The sequence below is a fragment of the Archocentrus centrarchus genome, chromosome 15, assembly GCF_007364275.1.
Source record: "Archocentrus centrarchus isolate MPI-CPG fArcCen1 chromosome 15, fArcCen1, whole genome shotgun sequence".
Taxonomy (NCBI): domain Eukaryota; kingdom Metazoa; phylum Chordata; class Actinopteri; order Cichliformes; family Cichlidae; genus Archocentrus; species Archocentrus centrarchus.
The window spans coordinates 24,352,820-24,370,556 of NC_044360.1; the positions used below are offsets into that span (position 1 = coordinate 24,352,820).

At 39.4% G+C, this 17,737-nt stretch overlaps 1 protein-coding gene across 1 annotated transcript in view; it reads right to left on the bottom strand.

Annotated features, from left to right (window-relative positions):
* The window catches only part of wdr11 (WD repeat domain 11), a 59,307-nt gene that overhangs the window by 14,983 nt on the left and 26,587 nt on the right, over nt 1-17,737 (bottom strand). Inside the window, 6 exon segments of the mRNA XM_030748463.1 lie at nt 1,920-2,067; nt 2,595-2,716; nt 3,895-4,003; nt 7,537-7,609; nt 10,843-10,949; nt 14,379-14,463. Of these exon segments, the coding sequence (XP_030604323.1) occupies nt 1,920-2,067; nt 2,595-2,716; nt 3,895-4,003; nt 7,537-7,609; nt 10,843-10,949; nt 14,379-14,463 (644 nt within the window).

Here is a 17,737-nt window from a genome sequence, read left to right on the forward strand (position 1 = left end):
GCATCTGGGTTTGAATAAGGCCAGACTATGCTACAAAACTGAGTGCTGATGTGAAGACATTAAGTGTCAGCTCACCCTCAGTGTGTGATAGGACAAAACTTTTTAGGAGAGTTTGCTTCACTTTCCCGACAGAGATATGAAGATCTTCTATCATCCCGAAAAGACTGTAAAACCTTTGGGGTATGCAAATCTTTGAGAAAGAAATCTGCAGCCGTCACAAAAATAAGGCTTTAAAATCCCCAGGTAAACCTCTGGTATCCGTCTGTGTGGTGGAAAGCAAAGCACTGAACTAGCAAAGAATCCACTGGTTCACAAAAGAAATGAATGAAAGTTTCCCTTTAGAAATGCTACACGGAGCAAGATAAGTGCTGCTCAGTCAAATAAAAAACTTAAATAAAAAAATATGAAATGATAATGAAAAGATATGAGATTGTGCCGTCTTCGGTGACGGGAAAGATGCGGGCAATCGACACCCAATGGCAGCAGGTGCTACACTACAGCATGACTACGCTCTAAACAACTGCAAGTTTGAACAAAGTAATGAGCCCCAAAAAGTCAAAGTCTTCCAAAAGTGAGGGAGGCTCAGGCAACTCAAACTTTCTTAATTAACAATCAAAAGGTTCTTTGTTAGTGGTGACATACTGGCTTGTAAGGTAATCAAAAATCCTACTGCCATGATGTTACCAATGCATCCTGAATTCATCCAGGTGAAAAGAAATCCTGTCCTCAGTAATGGCTTGTTTCTTTTTACAAGGCTGGCCATTTTCCTGTCTGAGCAAATTAATAGCTAGGTTAACATGTACTTGCTTTACATATAAATGCAGCCACGCTTTCTTTTTCCTGAAGCCTGAGCCATGCTGTGTATCAGTGAGGTGAACACGTGCTAAACACTATCTGGGACAAACTGATGACATCCTCAAAAATAAAATAAAGATAAAGATCACACACGTTCCCAGAGGGGTGGGGACTGGCAAAAAAACATAAAGCTGTACAACTTATCTTTAAAACCTTTACCGTGATTGCATTCAGTTTATTACCAAAGGAGACATTAGGTTGGCAACAAATTGTTGTGGAGCCAAAATCTATATCATCCCCTGCACAAGTCCCCACAAATAACCTGAAGGACACAGGATAGAGAGGGAGAGGTGGTATTTACTTTATGGAGGGGAAAATTGGCCAGACACTAGCTAACAACCGGAAAGGAGAGCCTCTTCTGAGTAAAGTGATAACACAGTGCAGGTGTAAAGTAAAACACGTGACACAGAGGAGATATTTAGCATCTAAACATAAGACAATCCAAAGTGGAGAAAGAATATAAAAAAAAAAGGGCACTTATCAGTTTTTAGCTGAAAAAGCGACTGGAAGTGATAGATATGGTGTGTAAAAGGAGAAGTACAGTAAAAAGAACAGTGTGTGTTATGAAACAGAGAGTACTGATAAACAGATGGTGGAAGGTTACTGATCAGTAGTTACTCTGTGTAAAAGTGTAACCGCTTTATTAAAAACGTAAACACTATTTAATTACTTTTTTTCCCTCCCAAACTTTAACTGATACCAACTGTATTTACTTTGTAATTTAATAACTCTTTATGTAACTAATTGCTCTCTACCACTGTTAATACATTTGACAGATAAGAGAAAAATACAGAGAGTGAAAGGAGAAAGTCAGAGGAAGAAGCAGCACTAGGAGACATCCTGATGTTTGCAGAGAGTAAACAAGTAAAAGAATAATCCGATTTTGATCTTTGTGTACAAAAAGGATTAACACAATAGTAACGAAAGGGAAAGAGATTGATATAAAGCAGGTAGGAGCAGCTTTCTGCAAGGATCAGTGTGGACGACCTTGAAGTAACACAAGAGCATGTAAGGTAAAATGACCAAAAAAAAAAAAAAAAAAGACACACAGTCTTAGGACTCACATCAGGTGGAATTCGTGCACCATCTTTGACTGTGTTGCCCTCCACAGTGATGTGGTACACCTGCCCGTCTGTGTCAGTGAATACAAAATGCTCCCTGGCTGAGATGGCCTGGCTCGTCTCTGACTTGCTCTCAGCATCCTGCAGGAGACTGTTGGGGGAAGACAAAAAAATAACAGACAGGCTCTTCTCCCACCTAAGCGTCTGTTTTCAAACATTCTCCTGTGAAATACTTTCGTGGGAAATCTTGCTATTCTGCTGCACACTTTGACGGAGGATTACAACTATGGTCTAGTCTAGTGAGTCCCCAGCAGGGGTAGTTGTACTGCAGGAGGAACCTCTGCAGCTGCCAGAGGGTGCAAGGAAGGACTCTCGAGAAGCTGAACTAATATGAAAAAAGTGCAAATTACTATTTCATATAAAAAAAACATATATATGAACATATTATATTGGCTGTTAAGCATGACAGAATGTGAAAACTAGCAAGCAAATGAATTAATTATTTATTATGATGTTTTATTAATTAAACATAATAAAGACTAAAGCAATTGTTTGAGACTTGGTTTCAAGAATTCTGTATGTTCTCTTAACTTCTAATGTTGGGACCAAAAAAAAGGACATGTAATCTCAGATGGATTTAAGCCTGGTTTCAAGACTCTGGAGCTGTGCAGCACTCACCTGATGACTGAGGACTCAACACTGCTCTGCTCAGCATCTGACACAGTCTGCCGAGCCATGGCCTCCCTCGCAGCCATCTGCTTCTTCTTTAGACTCTTAAGATTGTGGGATGGGGACCACTCCTGTTTACATACACAGAGGATTGCAGCTTTTGTAACAAACCCATACACAAACAATTGCAGCATGACTCGCAGACAAAGACAGACTGAAAGACGGGAGATTTGCATGCTCACATAAATGAAACTAAGGCATGCGGGGCATTTGTTTTCCTCAGCTTTCCTGTCTACCTTCTGGTGCACTGTGGCTATAGTCTGGGTGACTCGAGGTTGTAATCAATATGGAAATGAGACAGCAAAATGGTGCTAGGGGAGGCCTGCATGTATTATTAAGGTTACTGCCATTTTTATTCACACTGTGGACGATTTTACGGCCTCACTGTAAAGTTTGTCCAGCATAACTCTTGTTTTATGAGCATTTCTCTGGCCTAATGAAGCCACTGCTGTTTGCTGAGCTTGGGGAAATTTTCCAGACTAATCTTTCAAATGGCCTACACAAACACAAGTAGAGGATGGCCCAAAAAGTACAAGACTATTAACAAAGGAAAGAGTCAACAATGGGTGTTTGCAAACACACTGCCACACAAGTTATAATATAAAACGTAGATACACAGCTGTATAGTTGAATGAGCACTTGAAATATAATATGTTCCTGTTTGTTCATAATCTGTTATCTTTGTGTTGTGGGGGATTGGTCGTCTTCTCCCTTTAGGGGTCACCACTGCGGATCGTCTGCCTCCATCTCACCCTATCCCTAGCATCCTCATCTCTCATACAAACCTCTGCATGTCCCCCTTCACTACCCCCTTCATTCATATATCTTCTCTGTGGTCTTCCTCTTTATCTCCTGCCTGGCAGCTTCATATTCAATATCCTTCTTCAAATATATCCACTATCACTTCTCTGCACATGTCCAAACCATCTCAATCTGACCTCTCCTAACTTTGTCTACCTGAGCTGTCCCTCTGATATACTCATTTCTAATCGGGTCCCTCCTGGTCACTCCCAATTAAAGTCTTAACAGCTTCAAATCTGCCACCTCCAGCTCGGCCTCCTGTCAGTGCCGCCATCTCCAAAACACACATTATAGGAGGTCTCACTACCATCTTGTAAACCTTTTCTTTCTCTCTTGCTGCTTTCCTTCTGCCACAAATCATTCCTGATACTCAGCTCCACCCTGCCTGGATTCTCTTCTTCACTTGGTACAAAGCCAGCATTTTATTAGTGTGTAAATTTGTTTGTACCAGTGCAGTAACAGTGGGGAAGTTCTTAGCCATCTCCCGGAGAAGAGTCCCAGTCCGAATGTCCCATAGCTCCAAGGGTTTGTCTCTGAACACCACCACTAGGTACTGCCTGAGGATAAAAAACACAAACACACTCTCAAAGATGCATTGTGCACTATAGCAATATTAAGGCTTCTCGAGGAGTTAAATGCATTAAGGATCCGCCACCTAGTTAGCAATGTATGACTACAGCAAAGGTAAAGAAATCAGTTCATTTTTAATTTTTTCAGAAACTTTTTGTGTTCATTTGGTAAAAGAAGTTTACCGACAGATACGCAATTTTACTTCTGCACAAGAAATTAAATTCAACATGGTTTGCTTTTTCAGCAGCTCCAACTTTGTGATCAACTTTCCAGATTATCTTCAAGCTTAGTTACCACACTGTTTACAGTGTACAGCAGATCAGACAGTGATGTGTGATCTGATCTGTATCGGTATAAAAATCCACAAAATAATCGCTGTCCAAACTTCTGACCAAGCTAACAAGCTGCTGTTCTACTGTGCAATTACTCAAAAGCCAATATTTAACCTTCAGCTGCTGTACGAGAGCTGCGCTGTATGAAAAGATGTTATCTTCTTTCATTCTAAATACAACCAGTAAGTCAGTAATTTAATTGTTTGTTTTTTTTATCTCCTCCCCATGACATGGATACCTCAGTAACACATCATAGCCTAGCTGCCTTTTAAAGCGAGGCTATGATGTGTTGGCGTAATAGCCGTAACCATGGCAACAAGTGACAGCTGGAATAAAATAAAATGTTAAACTAAAGGGAAAAAAAAAAAACCTGTTGTGGTAAATCTCACAAAAAAGCCAAACTGTGGGAACACCAGCCCCAGGTGGAGTCTCAGAGTGTCGGATTCAGAGGTCAACAAAGGAGCGCAACAGAAAATAGACTCACACTGTGAGAGCAACCGAAGAGGAGAGTCAACAGGGTCGGGATTTTTCAAATCAATGATTGATTATTGAAGAAAATATTAGCAGAATAACTCATGCTCATCATTAGTTGGAGTCATATGCATTAATGTAAAAGCAGGATTCTGCTTTTACATTAATGCATGAGAGACCAGAAGCACTCAGACCTAATTTGGCCTTGAAGAAAAGGCCAGATCCAAAGTAAAGTGATATTTAGAATCCCCATATATCATTCATGCTGTCAATACAAACAATGGCAGTAAGAAACTTCGTCTAAAATGGCTCTATATAGCATTATTCTCACTTTGACCTTCAGATCAGAACAGAGACGTGTTAATAAACACCACACTTGTTAGAATCATAGTTTCTAAGTTGGAAGGCTTTTTGTCAGTTTTGATCTAATAAATCATTAAATTGACCTCAAAGATCTTGGTGGATGTCAGCCAAAGGTTAGTGGACTGTTAACATGATCCCACTCTGCACCTCTACAAACTTCAATTCATTCAAAACTTCTATCATGTTTATACACACAATGACACGCACACAAAATATAAAGGGTGCAAAATGTAAATGCTTTTTCTTCAGTTCCCTTGAATTAGTCATTATACACACATAAAATTAAACATTTATTAAAAGTTATGGAATATTATTAATGCTTGAATGCTTGTCACGACGTCAAAGGAGAAATGTGTCCTCACATCGGCTCTTCTCTTCCTCCCTGCTGACACTGTCTACAACTTAGTTCTATCTGAAGTAACGACAATTAATTACAGGCTAGTGTGGCCTTCCCGGGTTTAGATCAAATTTGTGCAACTGTGCGTTTGATTGGATGTTTTCCTAACTTGCCCCGCCCTGTGACAAAATTAAATCAGTTCTGATTGGATGTCGCCCCGCCAAGCATTTTTGTCTCGTTTTCATTTGTTGACGAAAGTGTCAATTTCGCCGTCGTTTTTAGCCTTTTAGGTAGTTTCTATTTAGTTATCATCTTGTTTTTCGTCATGAAAAAAAGGGTCGCTGACGAAAACTATGACAAAAATAGTTCGTCAACAAAATTAACACTGCAGTAGACAGAGTATTATCTAGTTCTATCTTTTCATCCTATGTGGCAAAGTATTTTTTGTATATGTATATATATTTTTTTACTTTAATGTGGCGCTGCAGTGTGGATCTAATGAAGCTTCCTGCTTTCATAAGAGCTGTAAATTTAAAAACAAAAACAAACTCACTGTTTTCATATACAAATTTTTGCACTGTAGGCAGCTGGAGCTTGTCTGTGTTGTTCTTCCCGTTTCTGGAGGTGAAATAGATTCTTCCCTGAATTAAACATCTTGTTATCCAGCAGCTTTGCTATCATTAGTGGAATCCACACTTACAATCTATTTCTTGTTTTTTTTTTCCCTCTTTGCTCTTTGCAATTGCATTGATTAAAAAAACTAAAACATGGACCTGAACCAAAACTAAACAGAGACCAGCTACTGAGGTCGACGGTGTTCGGCTCCCTTCAGGGCTTTGCGTTCGCGTTTACATATTCACAGGAAATGCTGACTAATCACTCTGGGTCCATTCTCAGGACTCTAAGGTCCACAAACACATCAGCACACAGGAAAAAGTAAGTTTCTAGCAGCAAAACCTTTGAGTGAACTGATCTGAGCAGAAGTAGTTCTTGCAAAAGAAAATATGGGTTTATGAACTGGCCAAACTTATAGGTTATGATCGGTAAAAAGGAGTGCAAAGACACCGTGCACTGATCAGTTCAGACTGAGACAGATGTGGGTTTACTGCTCATCACTAAAGCTGTGAAAGCAGTTAGTAGAGGAGAAATAGTTTGTAGTTAGCACTGAATGGCAGACACTCCTGTACAGAATGGCTCTATCTAAGCACTACATTAATTGTCTCCACTTATGTTGCAGCTTGTAATATCATATATAACAGCCTCATGGCCATGGCTTCTGTACTGACCCTTTAACTCACTGCCTCCACCGCAGCCTGTTCTTTTCACCACAGGACAGAACACTTGCTGCCACTGGCAATAAAGTAAAAATGCTCTGTCAGTAGTCTCCTAATGTAGGCTGAAGAATCAGAAATGCCACTTTCCATTACAATGCATTATCTACAATATGCTATTCTTAATGTACACACAAAGCTTGACAAAATATGTTGCCCTTGAAAGATGAAATTAGTTCCACAGAGAGCAACAAACAGCTGCTGTATGAAAGCCTTGTTTATAATTTAATTTCTCAAAGAAATGCGCTGCGACTGTAAACGAATGCTCTTATTTATTTTTATACCTGAATTGCACAGGCCCTTCAAAAGACATGGCAATGAAAGATGACATCGCCCAAACGCTGCGCAACGTGAATAAACGAAGGTTGGGGAATAATTATAAATGAAAAATCAAATTAAGGACCGCTCTCAGGTCTCAAGCCCTTTTTACAGATTTCCATTAGAATTTTATCTGAGTATGACAAAACTCCAGGACCAATCACACCTTCCTGAATTAAATGTGTAGAAATGGAATGTGATCCATAGATGAGATGGCTCCGTGAAAGGTAAGGCAAAGGGTTGTGTGCTGCTGTGAATGTAGAAACGCACAGTCTGCACTCATAAATGCGTATCTCAGGTGAAAACATCGGCAACTGCGTGCTGTTGCTTGTATTTACTTTTGTTGATGTGGAGAGTTGGTGACTTACTTGAGATGAGACACTTTCATCTCAATGGGAGGCTCATCATTTCCACGCTCGCCTCTGAATGCAAAGCATCTGCCTAGAAAGCACAACAAACACACACAGAGAGGGAGAACGTGAGAGGAGGTGATAACTGAACACATAAGATGGTATCTTTCCTTATACCAGTGAAACGGCTGATCCATCTCATTTCTTTTTAGTGCCGGTGCATCCGGGTTTTATCGCTTTTGTCAGAGCCAGGAGAGAAAGCTGTACACAACTTATTCTACCCATCTGCTCTAATCCATGCTTAACATTCGCAACTTTCCAGTCACGAAATTCAACATTATGCAGAGCATCAAAGTGTCCCTGCAAGCAAAACAAGACTGCCCTTCAGGTGCATTGCATCACATTTGCCTAAGGAAGTCCTTATTTGATTTTGCAAAGGACACTAAGGAAGGTGACCTGTTTAAAATGTGAGCTGACCAGAGGGGGAGATAATAGCTGAGCATGTCAAATAAAGAAAGCTGAGGTGCATCAGAGGCTTATGAAGCACTGCTCACCATTTATACTTCCTTACTTCTATCGAGTGGGAGGAGTCACATGTCAGTCTTCAGCTTATCACCTCACAGGCTGCATTCTCATGTGTCAAATGTGCATTTACAAAAACACATTTTTACTACAACCCATGTTGCAGCAAATACAATAGAAACACCAGAGGGACATTAATTTAGACTTCTCATTAACATGGAAATGTCACAGCTTGAAACGCTTCATTGAATGGATTATTACTGGAAAGACACCTCAAAGGGCTGAGCTGCTGACACCTGAAATAATCATGTATGTGTATGTAACACATAATCATCTTCTGTAAATGTAATAAATATTTAGGCATTTCACAGCTTATCTATACTGCACATTAAAAAAAAATCCTTTCATAGAGAACCAGCACATCCATTTAGGGCAGCTGCAATCACGGTTGCAGAAGCCAAGTATCACCACAACTGACAACAGGAAGACGGTTTCCATCTTAGAGTCTTAACAACGTTATCAGAAAAACGCTACAGCTGTAAAGTGCACACGCTGCCGGCCTGAGGGGATTAATCTTATGGATAAATTACAAATTATTTAAGAACAGAACATAATTTTGTGCTTTCCTTGAATAACTGAAATTAACACACAGCCTTGAGCAACAGAAACAAATTTGTATGAATTTGACTTACAGAGTCTAGTCCATAATGTTTAGGTGTATGTTTAAAAATGGCAATTTATACCTGTTCTTTTAAACATATACTTGTTAAATCATGATCAAGTTCATGGAAGCATAATGCATTCACTTGACAAAAAAAAAAATTGTTCTTTTTTTCTGAATTAACAACATAATTATCTCAGAAATTAAGAGAAAATGTGAAAGCTTCATTTCATGAGTAATAATGGCCCGATTACTTAGTTTAACACAGTTTTCTTTAGTTTAGATTTGAAGCATTGGGGGTGCGGCGGTGGGGTGTGGTTCGGGGCACAGCTACAGGGGAGAGGTGGGGCAGTGGGTTCTGAGAGCGGCGCCAGGTGGGGACGGGCAGTGTGCAGCTGCCCGGCCTGGGACTGAGCTGAGCTGAGGTGGATACGTGCCACGCATGTAAAAGTTAGGAAAAAAGAACACAATAAAAAGAGTATTGCGACATACAACCCGGTGTTGCTGGTGTGTGTGTGTGTGTGTGTGTGTGTGTGTCTCGGGACTGACTGTAGGCTTTACTGCTACAGGGGGATACTATCATCCTCTGAGTCAGCCTGAATATACTTTAGGTCTTATACCCTCGAACCAAAACTGGTTCAAGTGATCCTGGAGAAACACTGCAATATGCAGCACATATTACTCAACACCCCACCACTCTCCCAACGGGCAGAGTCATCGCCGCTCATTTCAATTAAATTAAATAAAATCTTAAAAGTTTTGTCTAACTTTCCAAGATAATTCTCAGAATTTCAAGTGAATGCATTCAGCTTTTGCAGAAGTTTAAGTTGTAATCTATAAATAAGATATCTTGAAAGATCTGTTTTTAAGTTTCTGTGGGTTTTAGTGAGCTGTTTCTGTTTTCCTTGTCAAACCAGTGCTACGCTAGGCTAAACAGATGAAATTGGTATTGATCTTTCCTGCCCAACTCTCGGTAAGACAGCCCAACAAAATGTACTTCCAAAAATATGACGGGCCAAACTGCACAACAGAGACGTGAACCTGGACAGTAAAAGGCACACAGCCTGTCTGCACCGCCAGCATCTACAGATGGGTGACAAATTAATGGAAAAACCTGAACCCTTGCCTCGAAGAGTGAAACTCTACACCAACACCATCAAAACACCAAATTACAATTTTTTTCCCCTTAATTCTACAGTGAGATGTAGCATAAACACTAAGACACAGTGATGCTGGTCTGGCAGCGCAAGGTGACCCGGCACCTTTCCTTTAATTTGTCGCCTGTCTACACATTTGCAGCAAAGAACAACTGAACAAAAAAAACAATTAAGTGTGTTGGATGGTGTGTGGTATTGTAACCAAAGGTAATGCCAAGGACTATTAACTTTGACGATGCTGGTGCTTAAGAGGGTTAATAAAGCGTCGAGCTAGCCCTGCCATTGTTCTAATGAACACAGGGCAAAGGCTCAGTAAATGAACCACCACAGTGACCATAATATTTTTATTGTGTCCATAAAAAAACATGGAGGAATTGGATGGATCAGACTAAAGTAAAAAAAAATTAAAAAACATGAAAGTTTTCAGTTGTTTATATCCCAAAATTATGTCTAAATTCTAATATTGTAGAAAGAAGGATCAACAACAAATATATTTCTTTTATTTCCACTGATATCCTTAAACAAACTTTCCTAACCCCTCGTCACCTTAGGTAACTGAGACATCCTGCTCTTTCAGCCCAGAAAAGCAACATTTTTTTATTTCCACTCCCGGAGGAGGCAGAAACACAGTAATTCTACAGACATGCAGGAAATCATGATGGATCTCACTTTCAGAGCTAAGCTTCCGTTGGCGGTGCCCTAACACTGTTTAACTTGGACCTTAATTTGGATAGTGTGTAAGTATCCTCGGGAGAGGAAATGGAAGCGTCTCTTTGAGAACCACACAGACAAAGAAAGACAGATAAAAGAGAAAGTCTGAGTGACAGAGACCGAAGTGTCTATTTTCTTTGTTGTTAAGGCCGCAGAAACCCAAAACAAAACTCTCAAGAAAAAAGGACAATATAAAAGTTCTGGTTGATACCCTCAGGTACAGATGATAATAGTGTGTGTGTGTGTGTGTGTCTGTGCGCGTGTGTGTCTCACCAGTAGGCAGGTCGACATGCTGCAGTTCATTTCGCACCAGCCCCATGTTGTTGGGTGCAGAAGTAGCAAAAGATAGGAAACTGGTAAGACTCACCCATTCTATCCCCCTGTGAAATAAAGCAACACACACACACACACACGAATTTTAGTTAAATAAAAAAAAAAATAGTGCTATCTAACACATGCAGCCCAGCTGCCAAACATTCCCACAATACTTCCAATCATGAAGTGAGGAAGATGGCATCCCTAAATCCCCAATAAGATCTGGAAGGAGCAAAAAATCCAAAGCAAATGAAGCAAGCAAGTGTGAGATTTGAATATTTTTTAGAGAAGCTGGCCCAGTGGAGGGAGCACAAATTCCACAGTAATGAGATGGTAAATAGCCACATGATTAATTAGTCGATTTCCCCACAAAATGTAAATGAGATGCTAAGAAACTGGGCTTCCTTCGGCATGGCTGTGCAGGGCAAGGGCTGCTGGACTCATCTACATAAAGCACCTCATAAACTCATAGAACACACACGTTACAGCAGTGAAAAAACAGCAGTGTTCTACATGTGCCTATATATGAAGAGGGAAAAATAGCGCTTTATGAAATGTACAAAAAAGATGCACAAGGGGTAAAATTTATGAGCCCTATTTAATCCATGCAAACACATGTTTTAGTTGCTTGGACAGGTAAATAGATTATACTGTATGTTGTCTGTGAACACAGAGTAGAGAAGTGCTTAAAGAGACAATTTACAAGCAGATGGAGACATAAATGCTGAGTGTCGCTGCTTAAGAGCAAACTCACAGTCACCAGTAACCGGGCAGGAAAAAGCCACTGCCTCATTTCTCCCTTTAATCCTCACGTACACACCGGCCGCTTCAGCTAAGTTCTGCTTGTGTTGCACAGCTCATTAAAGTTTGTTGAAGTTTTGTATTTGTGGATACCAACTTCTCTCATTAAAGAAACCCTGGCTCTGCTTGAACGGATGGTGCTTGCTCCCAATCAATCTCTTAACAGCATTAATTGATTCAATCTTGTGCTTAATTAATCCTGGTCAAATAGTTTTGCTGCTCATTAGAGAATACTAACTAATGAAGCCCAGTGTGCTCTGTGTTGATGTCTGGCGGTTGCATTGTGGAGCAGGCAGAAAGTGGTGCAGCTTTCAGCACAAAGATTGTAAACAAAGATAGATCCTTTCCAGTGTGGCTGTTATTTTTAGATCGCTCCCTAGAAGTCCTGTTATGACCACTCACACTTGGGCATCTGTGATTTTAACACCAGCCTTTAACTTGAAAAGAGCAAACAACCTCTCTTTCAAACTAACTTGACACTCGTGCGTTAGATCCTTGGCATTGATGGCTATGACCCAGCAGTTCTCTGTTGAAGAGTCCAGTCATCAAGCCTGAAGGCAGTACGAGAGGCTAGGAGCGGGACCGGGTGCATGCTTGTCATTTTGTCAGACATTCACAAATTTATGCATCGTGAATTTGTCCTTGACCGTGAGACTAACAATGAGTTCTGTTTTACATTCTGAGGCATCCAAGGGCAAAACATTCAGAAGAAATCACCTGAACTGTGCTGTGCAATCGTGTGCTGGCACACAGTACGCTGAAAAGTTTTTTTGGCCACGCCAGCACGTTCACTCACCACAGATTTCAGGTTCAGTGGGACGCTGGAGAAGATCCAGTGTACACCGCAGAGGTAAAAGTGTTAGAGGACAGAGTGGGATTTCCACTGAGTGATCTAAAAAAAAGCCACTGTCCAGAAAGCACAGGAACGGGAGATTGGCAAAGTTTAAATGAGGTATATTTTTTTTGATTTTTATGGCCAATTTCAAAGAACGTTTTGATCCCATCCTGTACATTCTACAGTACAGCCTGCGTCAGCACAAATGAGTTAAAAGTAGAGCAAAACTGCACTGAAAAAAACTTAAGTCAAGAACATCACAATTTGTCTCCTAATTAGATTAAACAGACTGAACACTAACCTGATATGAATTCAACATGACTGAATGGTGCCCTTATAAATACGTTAACATGATATGCGATGTGGGTTCAGCCCAGCAAGCATTCTGACTAATGTGTAGCCAGTCATACAGTTTTACAGTCTTTTCTATGAAGGCACAGACACACAGACGAATGCAGGCAATGTACTTTTTTTTCTCCCCCCTGGATTTCTCTGTTACACCTGTGGTAACACCTTTGAGAAAAATACTTTTGTGACAAGCACAACAACGAGAAAAAAAAACAAAACAAAGCAAAACAAAACAGAAGGATGAGGTATTTTCGGCTGCTCTCTTATTTCCCAGGGCGTCGCAACAGCGGATGGATTCACACGTTTGAATCTGGCACAGATTTTACACTAGATGCCCTTCCTGATGCAACCCTCCCATTTATCCAGGCATGGGACAGGGATTAGGAGTACACTAGCTCCTAACCCCCCCCTGTAGCAACTACAAGCGACAATAAATCTTTTTATAGTTTCAATCTATGTCAAATAGAAATATATAAGCTTAAACAAATAGCTTTTTATTGTGCTGGTGGTATTTTGGTGCTGATTACCTGAAATGTCAACAGTTTCCTACTATCCTGTTTTTAATTATCATTTTCCTGATTAAAATGCACGGCTGTGAACAGAGGGAAGAAGCTTCCTAATTTAGACTACTGCTCTTTCCTGAACTGGCCCTTTGATCTGTGATTGACAGCCTAATTAATTAGCTACTCAGACTTCAGGGACTAGTGTAGTGTTCAGAGCTAACATGTCTGAATACTCGGTTTGAGTTTCACTCCAAAATAAGTAAATTAGCCTAAATGACAGCGAGAAATCAATCAACCTTTCTTACACCTTACTTTTTAATTTTAGCCAGAAAAATAAAGTGTAACTAAAACCATTATTGACAGCCCTGTTCTGCTGCCAGAGTTCTACATAAATGCCATACAGCATATGGAGCCAGGATACTTCAATACTGCACGACAGGTGATCACAACACCGATCGGAAATATTTGTAGTCTTTGTGACTTAATCTGTATATGACAGAAAGTCTACGACCCCACTGGCATTTGGACTTGCATTAAATACTTGCTTTTCAGTTGCTTTGTACATTTATCTTAAACCACTTTCTGTGTCTGTTCATATAATTTTCATTCTGCTTTTGGGATTTAAATTTTTGTCAAGTTATACTTAATGTACTTAGTTGACACACTCCACTTTATTATATACTTGGGAAAAAATAATAAAGCAAGTAGGGAATTATTTTTCTTAATGAAAAATGGGTGACACAGCACATTAATTATGCTATAGAGAATTGCCTCTGCAAGCTCTGATATAGCTGAAAACAATCAACTGAACAAAATAAAAAAAATAAAAAAAATCAGTCCACCTCAAGCTGACTGACAGGCCCCTGGGATTTGTCTAACAGGTCATTTTACTGAAGTTTCAACTAAAGAGTGCCATGAGTTCATATACGTGCTCATTACTGTGCGACGAACTGCCGACCTGTAAAAAAATGTCTTTTTGTACACAGTAACAGAAACAGCAGTCTTACCTGACTTCACAAGAGTGAACACTGAGTTCTTTCTGGAGAAGTCCACTCGTTAAGTTATAGACCAGCACAGAACCGCTGCTGGTGCCTAAGAAGAACAAACAGAAAGAGGGAGCAGGGAATAAGACGTATGAGCCAGACTGATGCACAGAGAAGAAAGGTCACAAGCCACAGTTACTTATCAAAGCAGCATCTAGCCTCCAGCAGTATCAGAGACACGATGTGTCAATGTGACACCCCTGCGTGTTCCCTGTCACTGCAGTAGGTGTGGAAAGACGGAACACATCAAACCCCGTGTCATTCAGCTCACAACCCAAGAACATCGCAGAGTTTCATGTGCTGCTGAAAACAGCGATCTGTGCCTAAACTTTACCTGATTAAATATCGCAAGTGACACAAACTCTGAGGTTTTTTTTTTAAATGTTTGTTCATACTCATATTTCAGAGATAAAGCTATTTTTGATGTTTACATATGCAGCAAAGCGTTTAAACCTTAAATAAAAAATAACTTTTTGTTGTTTTAGTAAATGCAGTTAAAGTTGACACTTTGCATTGCCCCGACACAAATTCAAACACAAAAAAACCATCCTAAGACTAGAAGGGCACTCAGCAGAGCGAATACCTCACTGATACCATGCTGCAATAGATACCACGCAATGTTGTCACAGTCCATTATAAATTACTAGATCACAAAGATCACAAATTAATTTTATTGGCTTTTAAAACCTGTAAAATATGATTTTATATTTTTATTTAAAAAATTTGATCCACATAAACAGATGATGGCATATATAGTCTGGATATATTTTATTCAGTTTATTTACACCAACAGCATCCTCTAAAATAGAAAAAGACAATGAGTCATCAGCAGTAACTGTTTTTAACGGAGTATAAATTTCATTGCAATAGATGAAAAATTCACTGATATGAATTTCGCCAGTGTAAGATAGGGAGTTTTTACATTTTTGAAAGATTGTGGTGACTGTGACCTTTGAATTGAAAATGAATCATATATTCCTGGGCCCCCAAATAATATTTCCACAAAGTTTAATCAATTTCGGTTCAAAACTTCTTGAGTTATATTGCTAACAGTCAAACAAACACACACACAAGAATGAAAACATAACCTCCAGCCACCTATTGGTGGGCGAAGTAACAATTGAGTCATGACTTTCTAAGATTTGAACAAGTTTTAAAGCCTCTATTCCAGAAATTAACAACCCAGTTATTATTAATTAGCTTAGTGTGCAATGTGGACTGGTTTGGAATATAATGTATATGCAATAATATCCTTTATTTGCACTTTCAGCTTTGAACCATAGAAAGTTTTCATACTATTTACATTTGCTAGCTTTGCATCATCAGCTATTATAAAAAGCACAAAACTTTACAGTTCATCTGAAATCAAATGAAAAGTTTAATGATGTCTGGAAAGTATTTAACTGGGTCTGGGGCATTTCATCAACAGGTGCAGAAACACATCTAGTTTTTATAATTATACTAAGTATGATGGTACAGGGCTGTGCGCAGTCCTGTATGAAAACTTTATTCTGCATGGGGGTTTCAGTGACATGATCACATGCTGACACACCATCTGGAGGCGGTTAGAGGCTGTGTGTGCATTTCCTTCCTTCTCCTGGTGTTGCTGATAGACGGCATGTAGTGTGGACATGACGATGTTTCAGCAGGATATGAACAGGGATGGACTTGGTGGAGAGGAAATTCCTGTAGTGTGATGCCTCACAACCAATGTTTAGTTACTTTATGCAAGATTAGTCTGGCTCTGTAGCTCACAAATTACCATCTTATAGCTTCAAAGATTGTCAATCTATTAAAAACACGTGTAAAAATGTCAAGTTGTTGTTTTATGTGGGATTGGAATATACCTCTACAAGGCTTTAGCTGGCTTCCTGGCAAAGTCACTGGAAGAACAACACTGAAAGAAGTCACTGCTTCAAGAAATATATTAGTGAGCATGCATGCTGGTAGACCAGCCAGGCAAGCTGTCCTCTTTAGTCCCAATGGTTATGCAAAGTTAAGCAGCAACTGGCTGTAGCCTCATATCAACCACATGGATATGAGAGTGTAAAGTCTCTTCTGTAGTACTTGCTCAATAATAATGCAGTACTTAAAAGAATACATCAAACTGCAGAATAGATTACACTGTTCATTTCTTGCATTTTACAACCAAGGTGTTTCTAGACCAAGCATTTTAATAATGTGCTGCTGGTAGTGTCTGCTGCGTTGTCTCCCAAACTATCAGTTTCTATCCATCCAGACTAAAATAATAATTATAATAATATCCCAGAGATTTTAGATTTTAGGATGTCAGTTATGTTTATTAATTCTGTAATAAGGTAGAATGAGTGATATTTACATTTTTCAATGCAGTAATTAATAAAAAAAAATAGCACCTCATGAACCAGAGCATACAAGCTCATTCTTCAAACAGTCTGCTGTGGCCTGTGCATGCATAGTACTTGGTGGAGCAGCTTCATTAGCATTCACTGATTTTGATGATTTCAATACTGATGGGAGCAACAGGGGTCAATGCTCGGATTCAGCCAATAGCGTTAAAACTCATTGGAAAACATTTTTATCATTGAGCAGCAAAACAATCCAGAATAAATGGCCAAAGCAATCAGAGCTTATCACAGTGAAGAGTTTGGATAGATCGCCAAGTTAGTCACCTGATTTCTGAATGGGCTGCATTATACTAGCTTGCAGGAGAAGCTGAAGTAAAAAAAAAAAAAAAAAGCCTCATAGGGGTTTGCAATAAAGGACAGGGAAAGCATCACAAAACATCACCAAAACAACTTCTGGCAGGTACAAGCTGATAAATATAATAATTTGGTTTGAATTCAGTATTTTAGAAACTTTGAGTCATTATAGCAACACAAACCTACCATAATGAAAGCTGATCCTTCATAATTTAACGTAATATCCTTTTTCTTTCTGATACTGAATGTGTAACAAAATATTGTATTAACAGTGTATTAGACAGATTGTCCACTTCACTTTCCCAATTAAAATGTCTGACTTCACTGATTCCTTGAGAGAACCAGAAATCACTTTATACAATCCAAAAACTAATGTTTCGATGCCAAGTGCAAGTGATGACAAATTTAACTATCTCAACATGAACCCAACAAATAAGTATGAGTTAAGTAAAAGATAATGTGTACTATAAACTGGAAGCTTTGAATGGATTCCGTTGTGGGCTGAAACCCTGATATTCCCTTCCAACAGGCCACTGGAGCTGACAATTAAAATCCATCAATCTAATAATTGCTTTGCTTTTTGAGGTGCGTGCCTCAGTAGCTGCTATCATGTTTATTTTGCATATTTGTTATTGATAAATG